Source organism: Pantherophis guttatus, chromosome 2, assembly GCF_059756535.1.
Source record: "Pantherophis guttatus breed Tessera chromosome 2, ASM5975653v1, whole genome shotgun sequence".
In the NCBI taxonomy this organism is placed as follows: Eukaryota; Metazoa; Chordata; class Lepidosauria; order Squamata; family Colubridae; genus Pantherophis; species Pantherophis guttatus.
In genome coordinates this window covers 247,910,429-247,931,925 of record NC_142064.1, presented here as the reverse complement: position 1 = coordinate 247,931,925, position 21,497 = coordinate 247,910,429, and the positions used below count along the sequence as shown (strand labels likewise).

Genomic DNA, 21,497 nt, shown 5'->3' with positions numbered 1-21,497 from the left:
ACTGGGGTGGGAATCCAGAAGAGCAAGAGGGACAACAACAGAATGAAATGGTATCTGAAGGGCTGAGACCAGTGCAGAATGAAACACCTGTTATTGAGGGTCCATTGCCATGGAGTCCGTCTCGCTCTTCTTCATGTCGCTCTTCTCCATCTCCGACTAAGGAATATGCCTGTTGTGACCTAGGCTCACTTAGTCACTACAAGCCACAATTAGTCCCAAACAAAACTATTTTATTATAACAGCTGAGAATTACTTCATTCCCAGCTTAGTCCAAATTAATTCCAAAACAAGTCCTTTAGAAAATGTCCTTCGGGCTTATCACAAACCTTTATCTTCTTTGGCACCCTACCAAAGGCCTTTCTTGGCAAAGCCCCACGAAGTTCAGAAATCTGGAAACAGATTTAGCAATGTTGCTTTCCTACAAAGAGCCCAAAAGCCTTTGCTGCTCCTTTTAAGCCTTATGGGAGGGGCCAATCATCTCCTTACTTTCGATTGTCCCTTTTGCTTTAGCTGCTCTTGCCTTCTGGCAGCTCTGCGCATGCGTGCACTAGGAACAGTCTCCTCCTGTTCCTCTGCCTCTCTGCTGTCCGACTCTGGAAGCTCCGGAGTCCATGCATCACTCCCAGATGGCCTGGCCCTATCTCTGCCTCTGATGCAAAGCCCTTGTCCAGGCCTTCCCAAGACTCCAGGACTGGCCCATGGTCCTCCCCAGCCTCCTCACTGTCCAACTCCTCTGCCAGCTCCGCGGCTGATGTTGGACCACAACAATGCCCAGGGGGAGGCCCCAGAGAGTACTTATAAGCCATCTGATGTAGCTGAAGAATCATTGAGAATGCGGTTGACATGTGAGGGCCTGACAGAAATACAGGAGACCCGTCGACGCGAAGCCACCGTAGACCAATGTATTTGGATGATTATGTTTGTGGTGTACGAAGTTTCCCTGCGGGAGGGGGAAGGGGTGTTATGTCCATGCAGGCACGAGCAGAGGCTTTTCCTTCTGCTGTGCAAGTGCGGGACGTATTTTAAAATTATTGGTTAAAGGCTGACAGTTTCCTATATAAAGGGGCTGTCAGCAGGGAACTGCATGTTGGTTTATAATGAAACCTTATCTTAAATAAATGTTGCTGCTGGAAGTCTGGCTCCTCGTCTGTGTTCCCACGCACAACATTTCACTTTCCACACTCCATACATTTATATGACTTCTCTCATATGAATCCTTTGATGGGATGTAAGTTTACTGCTTGTTCTGAAGTCCTTTCCACACTCCATGCATTTATATGGCTTCTCCCCTGTGTGGATCCTTTGATGGGATGTAAGTTTACTGCTTGTTCTGAAGTCCTTTCCACACTCCATGCATTTATATGGCTTCTCCCCTGTGTGGATCCTTCTATGGGCAATAAGATGACCACATTGGGTGAAGTGCTTTCCACACTCCATGCATTTAAATGGCTTCTCCCCTGTGTGGATCCTTTCATGGGACATAAGATTACTGTGTTGGCTGAAGCTCTTTCCACACTCCAAGCATTTATATGGCTTCTCCCCTGTGTGCATCCTTTTATGAGGAGCAAGTTGACTGCTATAAGCAAAGGTCTTTCCACACTCCATGCATTTATATGGCTTTTCTCCTGTGTGGACCCTTTTATGGGAATTTAGATTATTCTGTTGGCTAAACGCCTTTCCACACTCCATACATTTATATGACTTCTCCCCTGTGTGGATCCTTCTATGAGAAGTAAGATGACTGTTGGAACTAAAGTTCTCTCCATACTCCATGCATTTATAAGGCTTCTCCCCTGTGTGGATCCTTTGATGGGATGTAAGTTTACTGCCTGTTCTGAAGTCCTTTCCACACTCCATGCATTTATGTGGCTTCTCCCGCATGTGGCTCCTTCTATGATAAGTAAAATGACTGTGTTGCCTAAAGTCCTTTCCACACTCCAAGCATTTATATGGCTTCTCCACTGTGTGGATCCTTCTATGGGCAGTAAGATGATCACGTTGGGTGAAGTGCTTTCCACACTCCATGCATTTAAGTGGCTTCTCTCCTACGTGTATCCTTTTATGAGATGTCACTCTTTCTCTAGAAAGAGTGAAAGCCCCATTGTAATTTTTTCCATTGTCTTTGCATATATACTCTTCTGGTTTGGCTTGGGTTGGATAATATTCATTTACATCTAATATGTCTATGAATAGTTCTACACCTTTCTCTATTTTTCCTTGTTGGTCAAGAAAGCCTTCCAACTGAACATCAGCTGAAGATAAGCTTTCCTTATTCCAATCATTTGATGGGTTTCTCTCCTGTTTTTGTTGTTCCATTTGATTTGCAGGTTTCTCTGTTCTGTTCCCAAGTCTGAACTTTTGGAATGGTTCCATTGACTCTTTATTTTCCTGCCCATTATTACCTTCAAAGGGAAGGAGAAATAAAAATGTTAGCAAGAAGACGTACAAATTTTCCTCTGATATTGTGCCAAATTCCAATATTTGCATATTTGTATACTTATAATGGCATGGTATATAAATTATAATATCTCTATTCATGAGATGTCAAAGCTTTCAAACATCTAAAATAAATTTTAATTTAGGAACCAGGAGAAACATCCAAAAAGTATTTGTAGATAACCTAAAATTTATTAGTGAGCCAATTCCCGAACAGCCCTCTGAGAATTAATTTTGAAACTCATTTGACAGGTTTAAATAGTAATAATAAAAAACAACAGTTGACAAATGGCACAGGATGCATCTAAGCAGAAAGCCATTGATCTATTTCCATACTAGGAGCAGTAGAACAGCATGACTTTTTCTTTTCCTTCTCAAGTGATGGCCTCTATTAGGAGATTTTTTAATAAGAAACAGCCAGTGGCATCTAACGACAACATCTCTTCCTGAACTCTCTGACTGGAAAATAGAAAACCTTACCTAAAGAAGCCACATTTCTATAATTCTCCAGCAGGACTTCTGAATGCAGAGCTTTTTGGTGAGGATCCAGCTGAGACCACTCCTCCTCAGAGAAATAAACAGCCACCTCCTCAAAGGACACAAGACTCCCCTGAAAATAAACAAAAAAAAGGAACAGAATAGGCCTGGGAAGGACTGCAAGATCTGCCCTATTCTTTAGAAATTCCCAACGCAAAGTTATGCACTAAGGTCTATGCTGAGTAGGATTCCAGGATTGAGATGAGAAAATGAACAGAACAAAAAAGCATTTGACTGAAGAAATATTTTAGGCAGCTTTTATCATTTTGATTGATTCTACAGGACTTTTGGTGCCATTCAATAAAGGTAACCCCAGTTTCCTTCTGGATCAATTTCATCTACCATACACTCTCAAAACACTTTTCTCAATCCATTAATCTATCCACCATCAAAAGACCCTCAGCATCTGGAGAGAATCAACTGGCAGGTGGGCCTTGGAAACACCACCTATCAGAGACTCTAATCCTTCCTATGTTTGCAGAAGGAAATGTGTGTGTGTGTCTTGAAAGATTTGGTAAAGTGCCATCAATATCCAGAGACACAAAACTCTTCATATAGCAAGGAAGCGGTTAATAGTCTGAGCCATTGGCTGAATGGGAGACAAAGAAACATAACTTTTCATAAGGAGAACATTTCTTAGCCTTTGTAGCCAAAGGGGACTTCCAAACAATTTTTGTACTGAGCTTTTTCTATATGACCACTTTCAATCAATTTTAACTTACCTTACCTTTTAATCTGATGAGCTTGATTTTTGAAGAAAAGGGAGAATACAAATCTAATAAATAATTTTCCTTCTCTTACTTGAGTTGGAGGTTCAACCGTTGTTTCATCTTCACCATAAGGAAGAGTCAGCTTCCCACTATTCTTCCCTGTCAGACAGAATTAACAAAATAGGCGGAGGTGTCCTATAATAGCAAAGACATAGAGAAGATGAGACAACTGAGATCTCTATGGGGAATGGGAGTCTTGTATTACTTGTGGATGTTTCTTGATTTGTGTCATGCTGAGTAGTCTTCAAGAAAAACAGTTCCCAAGGAGTATCGGATAGATGCCTCCTTCCCTCAGGATCTTTGTTCTCCACAGTGAAGGTCTTGAAATATAAGCCAGAGAAAAGAAGAATGAAAGGACCAGACACACCATGAAATGGATTCTTGTTCTGTTCTTTCAACACCATTTGAAAGCACCCAATGTCCATCAGTTAGATTGGAAGGTAAGAAAGAAAAGACTGTCTCAAATCTTTCTTCTAGAAATGGATAATGGGACAACGTCCTTCAATAATTAGTGAAATGAATGCCAGAGAACTGGTAATGAGGAGCATAGAATTCGAACACATTGTTCATTACATTTAAACCCCTTCTAGGCTCCTGAGATGAAATTATCTCACCTGCAATTCAACCTGCTCCTTCTTCTCCTCCGCCTGGCTCAGGAGGAAGCCTTCCACCAGGGCCACCGCCTGGGAGCTGGTCTCTGCTCCACACTCCCGCACCCAGCTCTCCATCTGCAGGGGCAGAAGCGCCAAGAACTGCTCCAGAACCACCAGGTCCAACATCTGCGCTTTTGTGTGCTTTTCTGGTCTCAACCATTGACTACAAAAGTAGTGGAGTCGGCTGCAAAGTTCTCGGGGACCTTCATCCTCCTGATATTGGACATTCCTGAACTTCCAGGGCTGAATTTGTGAAACGATGGTTCCTTCTTCCAGCATCTTCTGCCCAGTTCTTGCCCAGATCTCCCCACAGCTCCCAGACTGAGCACCATAAGGGGTTTTTCCAGTTCTCTCATTTGCTAAATGGCTTACCATTCTTCTTCTGTCCTATTACACAATTCCAAATAGGTTGAAGGAATCTCGAGGATCTCCAAATGCCTTTTCATTTATTGGAGCATTAATCTAGCCTCAGGACTGACCAGAACAAACCATTCAGCTCTTTTTGTTGAAGAGAACTTTGTCTCTATGAAAGGCTATACAAGTCACTTCCAGTTTACGTATCTGAGACCAAAAACAAAATAAATGCCAATAATTAGAAAGTGGTGCATTTAACCATTCAATAATAATCTTACTCCTGCAAAGAAGTATGTTTCTGAGCTAGCGTAGGATTACGGTGGCACTGAGCAGTTAGTTTTTGTGTGTGATTGTGTGTGTGTGTTGCAAACTATGGGATTGACCCTCATCAAAAATTGGGATGAAATGCACTGAATAAATGCATTTCAGAACACTTTTTTCCCTATTTCTTTCTCCCCCAATCTTGCTTTTTAAAAACCAAGAAATACATATAGATTCTAGAAAAAGAGAAGAGTAACTAAGAGATTAGAAGACTGGAGGCTAAAACATACAAAGAATGGTTGCAGGAACTGGGTATGTCTAGTTTAATGAAAAGAAGGACTAGGGCAGACATGATAGCAGTGTTCCAATATCTCAGGGGCTGCCACAAAGAAGAGGGAGTCAAGCTATTCTCCAAACAAAGCACCTGAGGGTAGGACAAGAAGCAATGGGTGGAAATTAATCAAGAAGAGAAGCAACTTAGAACTAAGAAGAAATTTCCTGACAGAACAATTAATCAGTTGACAATGTGCCTCCAGAGGTTGTGAATGCTCCAACACTGGAAGTTTTTAAGAAGAGATTGGATATCCACTTGTCTGAAATGGTGTAGGGTTTCCTGCCTAAGCAGAGGGTTGGATTAGAAGACCTCCAAGGTCCCTTCCAACTCTGTTATTCTATATCTATATATCTGCAGGCAGGGTTCACACAACATGCCAATCCCCGAACACATTAACAAATCATGAAAGTTCACATAAAATGAAATCCAACGAACTGAGTTGGATTAGGACATTCAATTCCCCTTTTTTCAGGGTATGCTTTTTAAGAGTCAAATTACATTATTATAGGCAGGCAGGTTCACAAAAACGTGCCTTAAGCCCAAGCAGTAACTGCATGTGGTAAGTTCGTGTGAAACGCAAGGATTGAAGGAACGTAGATTGAGATCATTTCCTGGTTCCAGGAGAGGGCTGCTGGGGGTTCGCAGGGGTTCGGGAGAACCTCTAGCTAAGATTCTGTGCAGTTCGGAGAACCTCCAAATCCCACTCCTGGCTGGCCCCGTCCACCCCTCCCAGGAATCCCCACGCAGTCCGTTTTGAAGGCAGGTAGGTGCAGGGCGCATGCGGAGGTTCGGGAAGGGCGAAAAACGCCCTCCCTATGATGCAGGAGGCCGACTAGGACACGCCCATTATGGACATGCCCACTCATCAACTGGGCAAAGAACCCCTTGCTAAAATTTTTGAAGCCCACCCCTGCCTGGTTCCCTTACCCTCCTAAGACAAATTGAACTGCAGAGGATCCAAGCCTTATGTTAGTGTCATCCAGCACATAATAAGAATGCAGGCACAATCTTCTGCATCTCCTTCCTTGTAAAACTTTTCTTCTTTCCTGCTTGCGATTTGCCATGCAAGTTCATCCTCTCTCCCTACCAAGCTTTTCCCGGGAAATGGGGTGTGATTGCCTTCCCTGGAATACCCTCCTTCTTCCTGGGGATCTGGATTTCTTTCTGGGGACAACACAACTGGAGGCAAAACAGCTTGTCTGGAGGTCTCCTCCCACTGACCCCCGCTCTGCCTGTTACGAGCATAGAAAGGGTGGCAGGGGAACATGGGATCTGTCCTCTCCCACTCTCAGGACTCAAAAGATTGAATCTGGATGAGGGCCTATATCTCTTACTTCTTCAGCGTGAGAATCTCCTGCCTCCCTTTGAATGGGAAAACATCCACCAGTCACCCAGGACCACAGCTGGATCTCTTCCCTTCGAGACTTTCCTCCAGTTTTATCTCCTGCAAAACTCAAAGGGTTAAGGAGAGAGCGTGCAGTGTCCTAGAGAGGCAAGATTAAGCATGTCACTTCCTTCTCACCCTCCTCTGGAATCCACCTGTGGCCCTCCAGTGGTTCAATGCTGAAGTGCATGGATGCTGCTTTCTCTTTGCAGAGGGAGCTCCTGGTGGGTTGTATGTACATTGCAGGTACTAATGCAAAGAAGGAAGAAAGGTAAATTTCTGATGGGGACCAGGTGTTTATCATGTCCACCCTGATCAGGAAGCCTTCTCAATCCAAGTGCTTTTAACTTAATGTTAGACCTATCCGCAACTCTCCATACTTAAGAAAATCTGGAGAAAGTTGTATCCCTGCATGGGGGATGGGGGTGGGGGCAAAGAGCAGACAAGAAATGGAATTCTGCCTTCTTTTCACTCAAGAGACTCAAACTAATCCTATCTTGACTCTGCACACCATAAAAGAGGGCAATGGTGTTCTCCCCAATTTGGGTCCGAGCCTGGTGCCAAGGCCAATGAAGAACACCAGACACAAGTGTTGGAAGGAAAAAGAAGCCTTTCCCTTTAAGGATTGTTGGAAGGCAGAGCTTCCCCTTCTTGAATTCAAAACTCCTGGCTGGGAGATTACTTCGAAATGATTGGAGGTCAGCTGCTTGAGAGCAGAATTAGTTTATTGTTTATAGGAAGGCAGGCAAGAAACAAATACAAGCACAGCAGGCTAGCCTGTTTGAACTGTAAGAGTAACCCTTTTTTATATCCTAAAACGTCTTTTGATTTTCTATGTGACCCTTTAAAGTCTTTTGAAATTCTTTTGATTTGGCGTGTGATTGTTTTATGGTGTTTAAATCCTGTTTTTGTTTGTGATTGGGTTCTTCCGTCCTGGATCTGGCAAATAAGTAATTGTTTTATAGTCCACTCTGTTTTTCCTAGCCCTTTGTAGTTGTTCGTTCCCTATAATTATTCAGTTTGCTATTTCTGTGTTTTACTGAATATCTCCTTTTCTCATGTGTTTAAATTACTTTGGCTTGATTTTTTTCCTTTTTGGGTGTTTGTTTTTCTTTCCTGTGTCCCATATCCGTTTGGATATTGCAGGCCCCTGTAATTTTTTCCTTCCTTTGTTGTGGAAAATAAGGTGGCTTCAGCTTCTTAATGGCCCATTGATAAAGGTGGGGGCTGAAACTCTGCCTGAGTTTCTGCTTATTTTCTTTTAGGAGAATTTTCCTGCTCTTTTAATATTGAGTTTCTCATATCTTCCAACACAAGGTGCAGGTTTTGGTTCCTTTTATTGAAGCGCTGCAAGAAAAGGGGTCCTGGCCAAAATGCAGAAATAACAGTTTCCAGATGTTTCCTGCACCCAATCAAAAACCTTTCTGTACTAGCTTTGTTTTATTTTTCCATTGTTCGTTGGATAATTTTAATAGTTCTCTACTGGCATGCACTATGATCCTTTTTGTGTGTGCAAGCATTTTTTAAGTGATATGAAGGTATGTTTCAGTCTATTCTCTTGCTGAAATATCCAATCTTTTAGTTGGTGGAAATGGCAGTAATCTGTTCGCTTGTAAGGAATTCATAGAATAGGGATTCCTTACAAGGAGGACCCAGATTGTGGGGGCAATAAACTGACTTTGTATAAATATACAAAAGTATGAAGGCTATTGCTTAACGCATTGTAAGCCGCCCTGAGTCTCCGGAGAAGGGTGGCATATAAATTAAAGCAAAAAAAAAAAAAAAATTGCAGGAAACACGACTTCAGCAACAGAGTGGTCAATGCATGGAATGCACTACCTGGTTTCTTCCCCAAACCTCCAAAACTTTAACCTTAGACTGTCTACACCCCATTCCTAAGCGATCCTGTAAAGGGGGCGTGCATAAGTGCACCAGCGTGCCTACCGTCCCTGTCCTACTGTCCCCATTTATATGTATTCATTTCTTTTGTTCATGTCCATGTCTATATTTACACCTGCTATCTGTACATGTTTGACAAACTAATAAAATAAATAAAATTAAATATGCAAATCCAGAGGCTGAAACATGAGTTGGAGCCTAGAAGTCAAGGTTTCCAAAAGTCAGAGGAGTGAGATAGGGTGGAGGAGGCACTTGTTCCTTATCAGAGATCTGTTGTCTCTCATCTCCACTGCCTGTCTGCAACCAATCCTCCCCTGTGTTTGTGAAGGCAGGCAGTTCCCCATCCAGTCGACCACTTCCCCCAATGTCAGAGCGGCCTGGGACAAAATCATTTTCCGCCTCTGGACTCCCCAGACATTCCAGGGGAGATGTGCCATCCCCATCGGATGGTCCCAGTTCCAACTCCCCCTCCTAACTGGGATCCAACAGAGCCATGACATCTACATGGAATTACTGGGGGAGATCATCAATTCTCCTAGACTCAGTCAAGCTTTGCCTAATGACATTGTAAAAATAAGAGTTACCTTTGCAAGTGTAGGAAGTTAGCACCCACCCCTTTCTTGGAAGAGTGAAATATTTTAGGAAGTATGAAAAAGGCAGAATATTATATTTCCCTGGGATAAGCATGTTTTGAAGCAGCTCCCATCTTCCTGCCCTCACCCTTTGTCAATGGGCCATTAAGGCCTGGGCCAGTCTATTCTACATAACAAAGATCTGCCTCCTTCAGGCAGAGCCAAAGTAGGAATTGCCAAAGATCCAACAAAGATAGGATTAGCCCTCTACACAATAGCAGCAGAAACTCACCACATGTGACCTGGGAAGCACATGTGACCATCAGCCAGCAAGGCTAGCTAAGACCCCCCACCCCCTGGGAGTCTGACAACCAATCAGGATACTCTTTTGGGGCCCCAAGAAATGCAGAGCCAGAGAGAGCATAAAAACCCGAAGATTTTCTGTATCTGCCCCTTTTCTGTTCAGGAACTCAAGCCATGTGATCCTGTCCACCATTAAACCATCTTTCCAAGCAGTCTCCATGTTCCCAGTGTCTGTTTCCCCACTTGGAGCAGAACCCAGAAGGATATTTCTTCCAACAGAACCAAAATGTTAACAAGTTACTCACATTTTAGTCCTAGAATGGTTGTGTGAACCAAGCCTTACTTTGTGGTTTACTGTGTCATTGGAACCAAATGCTGCATAAACTAATTTTGGCAGTGTGTTCATTTAGATCAGCATTCCTTAAAGTGTGGTATGGTATTAGACGCTCTCAAGAGTCTGCAAAATATAAATTATTTTCTGGTTATTTAAGACAATTGCAAAGAAAATAGTCATTTTTATTTAAAAGGATTTTCATGAAATATTTAATATCTTAATGAACTTATTACTGTCTTTACATGAATCAAATCTACAAATGCATCAGTTTTAATTTTTTAAATGGTAAACGGTGATAAATATACAAACCAAAGTTATTTGGGGCTTTTTAAAAATTCCTAAAAGCAAAAGGTTTAAGAAACACCGATTTAGACTTTTGCAACTGTTCCTTCCTGTGCACCCTTCTGCACCTGTCCGAATACTTTATTTGCTTGTGTTGGAAGAAATATCCTTCTGGGTTCTGCTCCAAGTGGGGAAACAGACACTGGGAACATGGAGACTGCTTGGAAAGATGGTTTAATGGTGGACAGGATCACATGGCTTGAGTTCCTGAACAGAAAAGGGGAGATACAGAAAATCTTCGGGTTTTTATGCTCTCTCTGGCTCTGCATTTCTTGGGGCCCCAAAAGAGTATCCTGATTGGTTGTCAGACTCCCAGGGGGTGGGGGTTTTAGCTAGCCTTGCTGGCTGATGGTCACATGTGCTTCCCAGATCACATGTGGTGAGTTTCTGCTGCTATTGTGTAGAGGGCTAATCCTATCTTTGTTGGATCTTTGGCAATTCCTACTTTGGCTCTGCCTGAAGGAGGCAGATCTTTGTTATGTAGAATAGACTGGCCCAGGCCTTAATGGCCCATTGACAAAGGGTGAGGGCAGGAAGATGGGAGCTGCTTCAAAACATGCTTATCCCAGGGAAATATAATATTCTGCCTTTTTCATATTTCCTAAAATATTTCACTCTTCCAGGAAAGGGGTGGGTGCTAACTTCCTACAGTTCAAAGCGTGAATCCAACCAGTACGATTTCAGCTAAGACCCATAGTTGAAGTGTTGGAAGAAACATCCTTCTGGGTTCTGCTCCAAGTGGGGAAACAGACACTGGAAACATGGAGACTGCTTGGAAAGATGGTTTAATGGTGGACAGGATCACATGGCTTGAGTTCCTGAACAGAAAAGGGGTGATACAGTAAATCTTCGGGTTTTTATGCTCTTGCTGGCTCTGCATTTCTTGGGGCCACGAAAGAGTATCCTGATTGGTTGTCAGACTCCCAGGGGGTGGGGGTCTTGCTGGCTGATGCAATCTTCCCAGGTGCCATGTGGTGAGCCTCGTCTAGATGGGTCCCATTGTGTTAGTTTCTGTTGCTATTGTGTAGAGGGCTAATCCTATCTTTCGCAATTCCTACTATGGCTCTGCCTGAAGGAGGTAGATCTTTGTTATGTAGAATAGACTGGCCCAAGCCTTAATGGCCCATTGACAAAGGGTGGGGGGCAGGAAGATGGGAGCTGCTTCAAAACATGCTTATCCCAGGGAAATATAATATCCTGCCTTTTTCATATTTCCTAAAATATTTCACTCTTCCAGGAGAGGGGTGTGTGCTAACTTCCTACAATCCCTACTCTTTTTTTTTTCAAAACGTGAGTTTTGAAACAAGTTCTTGGCAAAAGATTAAAATTGATCAGATCAGGGAGCCTTAATGGGTGCTTTTAATTTTTCTAATGCAAAGGGGAGGCATTGATAGAGGCAACAGAAAAGGATTCCTTCAGTGGCTTCCAAAAGCTTTCAACCATGAAGGTCTAGCAGGCAGGAAAAAATTTCTGGTAAGAATTTTACAGTATCCAATTTTCCATGCCAATTAATTTCAGACTTCAGATATTACTTTCTGTGAGCTTCCAGTCAGGTTTCAAGCAAACACATGTCCCAAAATTTTTCACAGCCATGATTTTCCTTTAAATTACAGGCTGCCCATTTCCAAGGGTTGGTTACTGAACCTGCCCTAGCTCTTTATTGCATCCAGGATTTGTGAGTCCAAATTGAGGTTAGCCAGTGTACAATATCCATTCTTTTTTTTTCTTTTTTTTTGGTGTTACACATAATGAGCCCTGGGATTTCTACTCATGAGACCACCAGTGCAATATATCTTCCTTTACTGGGCAACTGGGCAGCATCATTTGTGAGTCACAGTCAGGGCTTGGGTTTTTGGAGATCACTTTTTCTGCTATCTCTTCAAGTGAGGGAATTGCCTGAGGGGGGATTGCTTCCTTCCCCATGGAATTAGCAGGGAGATAAGACTCCTTGGGCTTTTAGTGCTACGGAGCAAAAATCAATCTAGGAGAAGCTTTGTGTGGAGGTAAGTGAAGGAAATAGTTTCAATCTAATTCTGAATAGTGTGTCTCTCTGTGTGTGCATGTGTATGCAGCTACTTTTACAATACAGACAATACAAACATTTTGGACATATTTCTCCTCTCCACCAGACAAAAACTAGAGTGTACATAACTTGCTGTGGAAACCACTCCCAAATACAATTCTTACAATAAACTGATTACAATATAAATTGATAGAAAAAAAACTTTACAATGAATTTCCACCCTCCCCCCATAGTCTTTCCAGCTGTCTTCTGGGAATTGAAAAGAGTCTTTTGGTCTTTACTTGTACATCTCAGGGTCTTTTCTTTCGTGTCTGCTGGGTAGCATGCTTGGTGGTAAGGCTGGTCAGTCAGGCTTGGGAAGGTCTGCTCCACTCTGGTTGCTGTGCTGACTTTCAGTGGAGACTGGATTCAAACCCAATTTCTGGTTCAAACTGATGGAAGGTCTCCTTTGGAGGCAGCATCTGGATCCATGTGCTCTGGTTCCACAGGTTGCAGAGTCCTTTGTGCAGGGCTGAAAGACATGAGAACAGGGTCCCCTCCCCCCTTTTGTGGGTAATCTTCCCAGGAAAGGCAATGTAACAGGATTAGAGATGGGGGGGGGTTAGATAGCTTGCAGGCAGAGTTTGAAAAGAAACAACACAACAGTATTGCAGTTACTAAACAGATAATGCAGTTTCAACAAAATGGAGACACAATAGATAAGAAAAAAACTGGATTCACATGCTTCAGGAAAGAGATGAACAGGTAAACCCATTTAAACACATACAGTAAATGCAAGACTGATTTTTTTCCTTGTAAACAAACTTAAAACGTTTCCTCATAAACTTGAGTTGTTACTTTAAGATACAGAGAGGGAAGGAGAGAAAAAAACCAGAAATGAAATGAAATGCTCTCTTTAATCTGTGTTTGTTGGCCAGACAAACACAGGGCAAAGGCTCTTTCTTTCTTTTCTCTCTCTCTCCCCCATTTTCATTGCTTCAACCTTTCTTTTTTCTTTTCTAACAATTTAAAATTTTTGTCTCTAGAGATCAGATACATTTTACAGTTACAATTACCTCGAGGGCGCACAAAGACATAGACACACACACATAAAACAAGGAAGACAAAGAGAAGAAAACAGAACTCTGAGATTTCACACACTGATCATTCCCACATAAATCTCAGTTAAATTAGGGAAGGCACAAATCTTAAACATACCACGTGGTTGCATAGAAGACAGAGAGACAAACAAACAAACAAAACAAACAAACAAAACAAACAAAATCCCCAACATTCCTATTTATATATTTCCCTTTTCTTTTAAGTACCTTTATTTAGCCAAATTTGTCTCCCGGTGTTATCTCTTAGTAAAGCCCATTTTTGACACAATTTTCCTAATTTCCTTTTATCCATGCCCCTCAATATGGGCACCCGCCTGGCGTCCCAGGCCGCGAGCACTTCTTCCACAGGGGTCCCCGCCACCCGCGAACTATCGCTACCCATGACCCTTTCCTTTTCTCCAGAAGGATCACTTCGACTTAGCCGGGTGGCACGCCGTCAGTTTTCAGAGAAAAAGCTCTGGGAAGGACTTCGATTCCCTTACGAAGTATGGGCCCCTTCCTCTTAGGGAATCGCCGTAGTTTTTCGGATCCAAAAAGGGGATCCGGGAGGACCTGCTGACCCCAGCAGGTGGTACTGGCACCTCCTCTCACACACACACGCTCGCCCCGTGTCTGGGCTGGACAAAACCGGGTTTCCCTTTCACAATTTTATTACCCCCCCTCACACGCTTGGCTTTCGCTTGGCTTCCATTCCTTTTAAACACAAAGTTCCACATTTGACAACCCCCCCTTGCTTTCTCTTTCCTACCGGTCATGGCTTGGTGGAGCTAGCAGTAGGCAGAGGTGCGGCTAGAGGTCACTCAAAGAGGTGAAATCAGACTGTTTTCCAGGTGGAATCCCACACACACTTCCTCCTTCCCTAACAGAAGGTCCTGTGCTCTGGCAAAACCCCCATGCTCTCCAGACTGTTAGTCTTTCTGCGGCTAGGAAATGCACAGAGAAAGCAAGATCCAGCTGTACTTGGGAGAAGGGCCTTCACTCACACACATGCAGGCATACACAAATTTCCCATGCTTTTCCATACTTCAAAATTAAAATTTAGAGGTACTCACCTTCTTTCCAAGCAGCCTTTGAGCTCAAACTCAAAACCCCTTTAAAACCTAGTTCCAAATGGCCAAGGTCCATGAAAACATACCCACAGACTCAATGGGTCTGCTGCTAGCAAGGGAGGCTTACCTGGGCCTGGTCCATTGGTTAGGTTAGCTTGGAGTCCCGCTGGGTCGCCAATTGTTGGAAGAAACATCCTTCTGGGTTCTGCTCCAAGTGGGGAAACAGACACTGGAAACATGGAGACTGCTTGGAAAGATGGTTTAATGGTGGACAGGATCACATGGCTTGAGTTCCTGAACAGAAAAGGGGTGATACAGTAAATCTTCGGGTTTTTATGCTCTTGCTGGCTCTGCATTTCTTGGGGCCACGAAAGAGTATCCTGATTGGTTGTCAGACTCCCAGGGGGTGGGGGTCTTGCTGGCTGATGCAATCTTCCCAGGTGCCATGTGGTGAGCCTCGTCTAGATGGGTCCCATTGTGTTAGTTTCTGTTGCTATTGTGTAGAGGGCTAATCCTATCTTTCGCAATTCCTACTATGGCTCTGCCTGAAGGAGGTAGATCTTTGTTATGTAGAATAGACTGGCCCAAGCCTTAATGGCCCATTGACAAAGGGTGGGGGGCAGGAAGATGGGAGCTGCTTCAAAACATGCTTATCCCAGGGAAATATAATATCCTGCCTTTTTCATATTTCCTAAAATATTTCACTCTTCCAGGAGAGGGGTGTGTGCTAACTTCCTACAGAAGGATGTAGTGTACATCCCAAAGGTGCTTTTTCAGGAGGCTACTGGACTTTCTGGTTTTTCTTTGAAGATGTTTTACTTCTCATGGGGAATGGAAGGATTTATACCGGATTCCTCACCATCCTGTCTGAGCTGAAGAAGCTTCTTGGATGAGAAGCGAAACGTCTTCACAGAAAAACCAGAAAGTCCAATTGCCTCTTGGAAAAAGCATCTTTGGGACAACCACAATCTGGATGACTGAAAATCTCCGCAGACCTGTAGTGTACATTTTCACTGGGACTCAAATCCTTTGGGATTTGGGAACATTCCCCCCCCCCCCCCAGGGAACTGTGCTGTTTAGATAGCGAATTGTAGTGAATTAGTTACCTTAAGAATTAAGAGCTGTCTCTTTAAGAGATTGCATTGTGGGGGAATGTAGACAGAGGTTGCATTATGGGAAATGTAGTCCATGACATGTAACCACATCTGTGTGTCTGATTGGCCACTGAGGCTCTCTGCCTGGGGTGTAGAACAAAGCCCCGGCCATTATGAATTGCAAAGGAGGAGAGAAGCATGTTTTCTGAACCAGGGAACAAATCTACTGTCCTTTTACACTAGGAAATAGAACAGATTATGAAATATACTAATGAATCTCACCTTTGACTCACCATGATTGTAAGTCCGTGTTTTGAGGCTACCCGAAATAATCTTGATCTGTATGAAAACCTGTTTGCTAGAGTTTAACTGCCTGTTCCCAGGCAGTTAAACTAATTGCACCAAATTGAGACCTTTGCTTAGCCACGGGAGTGAAAAAGCCTGCTTTCCTTCTTTTTGCATCCCAAACTCCGTTTGGATTTAACTGAGTAAAATATTCTGCCTGGCAGTAAAAGGACAGAAAATGGATACCCCCCCTCCACCCCTTTCTCTTCTTGGAACAAAGAGGAAAGACCTTTCTGGTGTCAATTAAGAAGATTGCCGTGCTATAAAGGGGCCCAGGGCTGCATGTTCGAATCACGTTTGCAAAGTTTTTATGTGCATGTTGCTTTAGGAGACTACCTCGGCAGTAAAAAGAAAAAAAGCCGTATTTTAGTACAAAGCAAGCCCAGCTACATGGTCTCCATGGAAATAGAATTTGCATGATACAAGGTGCTTCTCCCAGCCTAGCCAGCTCAATCTGCATTTGAAGAGCAAGTTGCAAAGGCATTTTGTAAGGGAAAGATCTGATGCAGATGAGCAGACCAGCTGCAGTGCATGCTGTTACTTTGAATCTTGCTTGAAGAAAATAGTGGAAAGCTAAATCCCCTTTATAGGGCAAGCAATTCCAGTCCAAAGGAACTGAAGTTCGAGGAAAGACTCTTAGGGTTCCCAAATCGGACAGTTGCTTTGCAGCTCTATTCAAAGGAACACAGCATTAGTTAGGTTACAGCGTCCTCTAGTGGCTCATCTGCAAACTACAAACCAGCGTTAAAACTATGCAACTACTAAGGCCAGACAACAGGAAGAAACTGCCAAAGCTCAGGCCAGACTTGATTATTTGAAGTATGAAAGGGAGACACAGGGAAAAGTAGCACTGGCTGAAGCTTTACAGGCGGCGGCTAACCACGCTTCACTCAACTTCAATCCTGGACAGTTAGAGAAGGAGAACTTCATTCAATAGAATGAAGAATAAAACAGTTCCCCTCCTTGCCAATGCATATATTTTTAAAGTGCAGGTGACAATGATCATAATTAAGAGTTTGTGATTTTGAGCTTAGGACTTGACAATATGTCAGAATGGACTGTTCTGTCTTTTAGAAATGGGCGTCCTAAGATGTCTGAATTTGACGATGAAAATAAGGGCATCAAGCCTCCTGCTTATGAAAGAATAGTCCTGAAGAATGTTTCTGAATACCATTATTTGAAGATCTATTTGTAAGTTCAAATTCTTTCTTTTTAAATATTCCCGTTCCATTTCTGCTCAGTTGTGTATAACTTTTAACATGTTAGAGGCATACTATACTTACTAATAAACCTTTTTACAAAAAATGAATTGTAGGGAGTTTGAAGAAGCTGGCATTAGTTTAAATCCTGTTGATTTCAAACAACTTATCATCTCTGCTTTGAAAAGGCTCCATGGTGAGGTATGTCATTTTTGTCTAAATTATTTTTGAGGTAATAATTTATGAATCCTCTGCAACTTCTGATTTACTTACAGTATATACGGAAGGGGGTGATTGGAATGGAAGACTTTACAGTGGTTTGATTGAAATGTCTGTATTAGGAATGTTAGGAATATTTTTGCTAACCGCAGTTTGTAGTTATACACTATGCTGAGCTAGGATTCAGATCGTTAATAAACTGGTTCTTTGCATGTCAGCCATTTATCTGCTATTAGTTAATATCCTTTAAAGCAGAGTGGTCACTTAGTTTCTTCTTTACACTCTGGCACTGTTTCCTGCTTCATAATAACTTCATTATTAAAATCTAGTATCAAATGACAGCAATGTTTTGTTATATGGGAAAAAATAATAAGGAAAGAGATGTCAAACACCGATTGGCCATGCATCTGTTTTAATGAAAACACACCAGTCACCAAAAATTTAAAAAGAGAATTTGTGCCTCCTCTAATGATATTGCATCACTGCCCTGTTCCTTGCTGTCATTTGTAGCTAAAGAGATAAACAACTCTTCCCAAACCTCATTTATGGTTTTTGGCATCAAAAGAGTCATTATGTTTTCAGTAAGGTAGGATCAGGCGATGTCTCTAATTACAAATACCAGCTGTTTCTCCCAGATATAAGGGGCCTTGATGATTTTCATGTGTACAAGAAAAAGATGAAAATGATGAAAACAAATATTCAAGATCATCTCATTTTGTGCATTATTCTCTATTACATCCTACAAGTTTGGATTTGTAATGAAATATATTGAAAAAACTTGCAGGTCATTCTTCATTAAGCTTACCTTGAATACCAAGTTTGTAATTACATCAAATTAAACTAAATGTAGTGGTGGAATAGAATTGAACTTCTTATGAGAGCTTTCTTCATGACTTTGAGATTTTTAAAAGTGCATCTTAGTAACAGTGGCATGTTTCCTTTCAGGTTGGTGCTGCATTACCTGTTGATGTTTTGACATATGAGGAAAAAACGTTGACTGCCATACTTAGAGTATCTAATGTGTAAGACATTTTGAATATGTTTTCTTGGCAAGTGTGGTTAAATAAAAGAATGCTTTCTAACCTAATAATAAAAATGGAGATAATTATTTTTAAATTCAAGTAAGGAGTCATAAGTCTTGTACCATTTTTTTATCCTTCAAACCTAGCAGCTTTAAGATGTGTAGACTTCTCCCATGCTGGCTGGGAAATTTTGAAAGTTGAAGTGTACACATCTTGAGGTTGGTAAATTTGAGAAACACTGGTTTGTGGAGTTCTCTGAGCTTATTTCCTTGCAGATGTTTCATTACCCAAGTAGCTAATTCCATCAGGGATAGTGAGTGTGGTGTTTGCTCCCCATTTATATACAGTAGCTTGTCCTGTCAGTGTTGGTGGAGGATGTGTTCTAATATATTTCGTTCTTAGTTTTTTTTTTTTTTTATAGTCTCTTGGCTGGTTTGTCTGAATGCTTAGTTTCTAGAAATTCTCTAGCATTTTTGGATTTGGCTTGATCTGGATTACTTATGTGATTTCCCAGTTGAAATCTGTTCATAGTTGTGAGATTAAGGAGCTTTCAGTGAGTCTTCTGACTGCTAGTTCGTGTTCATGGATGCACTCTGCTCATCCTCTCCAGCAGCCTACATCCAGATAAACAGGGATTGACACCAGTCAAACAATAAAGCAGAAAACAATATCCTAATTAAGAAAAGACCAAGGAGAAAGCCACACCCTCATTAATACTGGCAGGGCAAGCTGCTGTATATAAATGGACAGGCTCCATACTCACTACCATTGATTACATTAAATGCAATTGTTTTATCAGGAAAGCATAATTTGTTATCTTAGCATAAATGTTGGGAAATGTCAGCCTCAAGTTTATTTGGATCTAATTTCTGGATAGTTATGGCTAAGAGCTCATTGAACCTTAATTCTATTGAGGTTGAAATATTTTTGGTTTACTTTACTTGCCTACTGATTAGTCATTTCCATTAATATATCCAATGCTATTATTTATACAGTGGCCTTGTAAAACTGTGGAGTGCTCTATCATTGCTTGGTTCGTACCAGAACAGAAAATGTGCCTTTAGGGTGATACAGGTAAGAATCAAGAAATAATCAGTTGAAAGCTTTATTTGTTCAATAAAATTATTGTTCTGGCACTTTTAGATCTTATATTGAAGATAGGCATCCCATAGACCAGAGGTCTTCAAACTTGGCAGGTTTAAGACTTGTGGACTTCAACTCCCAGAAATCTCCAGCCAGCTATCCTATGCTGGCTGGAGAATTCTGGGAGTTGAAGTCCACAAGTCTTAAAGCTGCCAAGTTTGAAGACCTCTGCCATAGACTATATTCACATGCACTTCTTATCCTGTGCTTTAAAGTATTATAGTTGTGTGTGGGTGTATGCTGGGTTTTCTGAGCTTTATTGCCTTATATTTTTTTCAATTGTTTTTTAACCTATTCAGAGAATTCATTGTGTGGATAAGAAACAAGATAAATATGTTTTTCTAAGGGTGTGTTGAGTTTACTGTCTGATGCCTTACTCTTGGTTGCTTTATTGTATTACTATTTATTTTTGGGGGGGAAATAATTTCATCCCAGCTTGTTCTGCTCAGAATACAAATAACCTGTTGCTGTTAGCAACTTATATTTCTTGAATATATAAGCCGACCTAGCTATGGCCGTTTCTTTTCTCAGGGCTTCAGGCTGATACCACCATTATTTATGGCATCATTTCCTTTCATCTACTTGAAATGTTTGAGTTCAGCCACTTAACCATCCTATCCTAGGTTTGCAGTTATTAAATTTGGTCTCCAAGGAAATTAATCAACTGCCATTTATTTGCTTTAAGCTGCCTGAATGTTCTTTTATGCAAAAGCAATTGATTTTGTGCTTCTATTTGATTTTTTCCCCCTTTCTCTCTAGACTTCTCCATTTCTTCTTGCGTTAGCTGGGAACAGCAGAGAAATGGTGCTAGATTAATTATTCAGTTGATTATGGTTTGTATAACACTATGATGCTGATGGCATTGCCCAAATGCAGATTTTTGTGTGTGAGACTTGGGAGAATATTTTCCACAAAGCCAAGCACGTCCATGCCATTCTTCACTCAACACCGTGTTCAATTTTTACACATAAAAGTTGGAGACAAAGCTGAAATAATTAAGAAGTTCACATCAAAGGATATTGTTATCTTTTCTGAATTAACAGGGGATACTAACCCATTACACTTGGATGAAGAATATGCAAAGCAATCAAGGTTTGGGAGAACAGTTGTACATGGTGTTTTGATCAATGGACTTATTTCAGCTGTCCTAGGTACGAAAATGCCTGGGCCTGGGTGTATCTTCCTTTCTCAGGAAATTAATTTTCCCTCTCCTTTATATGTTGGAGAAGAGGTTTTGGCTTCAGCAGAAGTGAAGAAATTGAAGAGATGTCTTGCTTATATTGCAGTGTCATGTACAGTTGTCCAAAGTGGCAAAATTGTCATGGAGGGTATCGTTAAAGTTGTAGTGTCTGAAGTTCAGAAACCTGTGACCTAATTGGTAGCTGAGATGTACTCTTAGCTGCAGTCAAATAATTACCTAACTCTATGAGGAATTTGAAAGTTTAATTCCAACGTTTTGATGTTGATCTGATTTAAAATATTGCTTTGCCTTTTGTCAATGTGACAGTGAGATAGAATGAAAGCTTCAGAAGAATGCTGAGGTAAAAATCAGTATCTAAAATGCCTTGAGTTGTTTGTTTTGGATTTATATATTGGACAGATTTAGGGATTGTCATGTTGGGTTTAACCAGTGACCCCACTAGCTCTGCATTTTATCAATAAATAATAACCACCCAGGTGATAGTTTTATTGCTTAGACAGTTGGTGCAATCCATCCCCTTATCATTAACTAGAAGTACATTGTAGATCTGTCCTCTTCTTCCTCCCACAAATGTCATTTATATAAATATGTTTGATATAGTATAAGCCGACAAATAAGATTAAGAACTTAATGTTATTTCCTCAAATTATATTCATGGAAAAAAAATCAGTACAAGCCTGGTATTTTCCTTACACAAAGTAACACTTGACTTCTCTGGAATGTTAATCTCAACTATAACTCTTTTATCTTCCTTCTGTTTTAACTTTCCCAATTGATAAAAAAACTTGTATTGTTGCTCTTAATGATCTGGGTAATTCTATTATGTAATTATACGGTGGCTACTGTTTGCAATCCTTCCACAATACATCTTGATGGGAAAAACCTTAAGAATAAACCAAAAGCAATTGGAGAAGCCCAAACCA

The 21,497-nt window shown here is 41.4% G+C and overlaps 3 protein-coding genes across 5 annotated transcripts; 2 read left to right on the top strand and 1 right to left on the bottom strand.

Annotated features, from left to right (window-relative positions):
- Window positions 1-209: 209 nt before the first annotated feature.
- Window positions 210-6,880, bottom strand: LOC117658269 (uncharacterized). The gene is made up of 6 exons (XM_087883759.1): window positions 6,680-6,880; window positions 4,358-4,957; window positions 3,949-4,063; window positions 3,775-3,842; window positions 2,917-3,046; window positions 210-2,402 (listed from the first exon to the last, which is right to left on the bottom strand). The coding sequence occupies exons 2-6, from the start codon at window positions 4,769-4,771 to the stop codon at window positions 1,192-1,194; spliced, it is 1,938 nt and encodes a 645-aa protein (XP_087739885.1). The 5' UTR covers window positions 4,772-4,957; window positions 6,680-6,880; the 3' UTR covers window positions 210-1,191.
- Window positions 6,881-6,901: 21 nt separating this feature from the next.
- Window positions 6,902-21,494, top strand: RPP14 (ribonuclease P/MRP subunit p14). Of its 3 annotated transcripts, none has more exons than XM_060684281.2 (6): window positions 6,902-7,000; window positions 16,865-16,981; window positions 17,106-17,190; window positions 18,154-18,230; window positions 19,226-19,304; window positions 20,133-21,494. In XM_060684281.2, exons 1-6 carry the CDS (start codon window positions 6,906-6,908, stop codon window positions 20,187-20,189), a joined length of 510 nt encoding a protein of 169 aa, XP_060540264.1. In that variant the 5' UTR covers window positions 6,902-6,905; the 3' UTR covers window positions 20,190-21,494. The 3 variants fall into 3 exon arrangements, with proteins under 3 accessions (XP_060540264.1, XP_087739907.1, XP_087739906.1); XM_087883781.1 differs by lacking the exon at window positions 6,902-7,000 and adding an exon at window positions 7,357-7,517; XM_087883780.1 differs by lacking the exon at window positions 6,902-7,000 and adding an exon at window positions 15,571-15,745.
- HTD2 (hydroxyacyl-thioester dehydratase type 2) lies at window positions 20,221-20,937 on the top strand. Its single transcript, XM_034408769.3, has one exon. The coding sequence runs from the start codon at window positions 20,221-20,223 to the stop codon at window positions 20,746-20,748; it is 528 nt and encodes a 175-aa protein (XP_034264660.2). The 3' UTR covers window positions 20,749-20,937.
- Window positions 21,495-21,497: the final 3 nt, after the last annotated feature.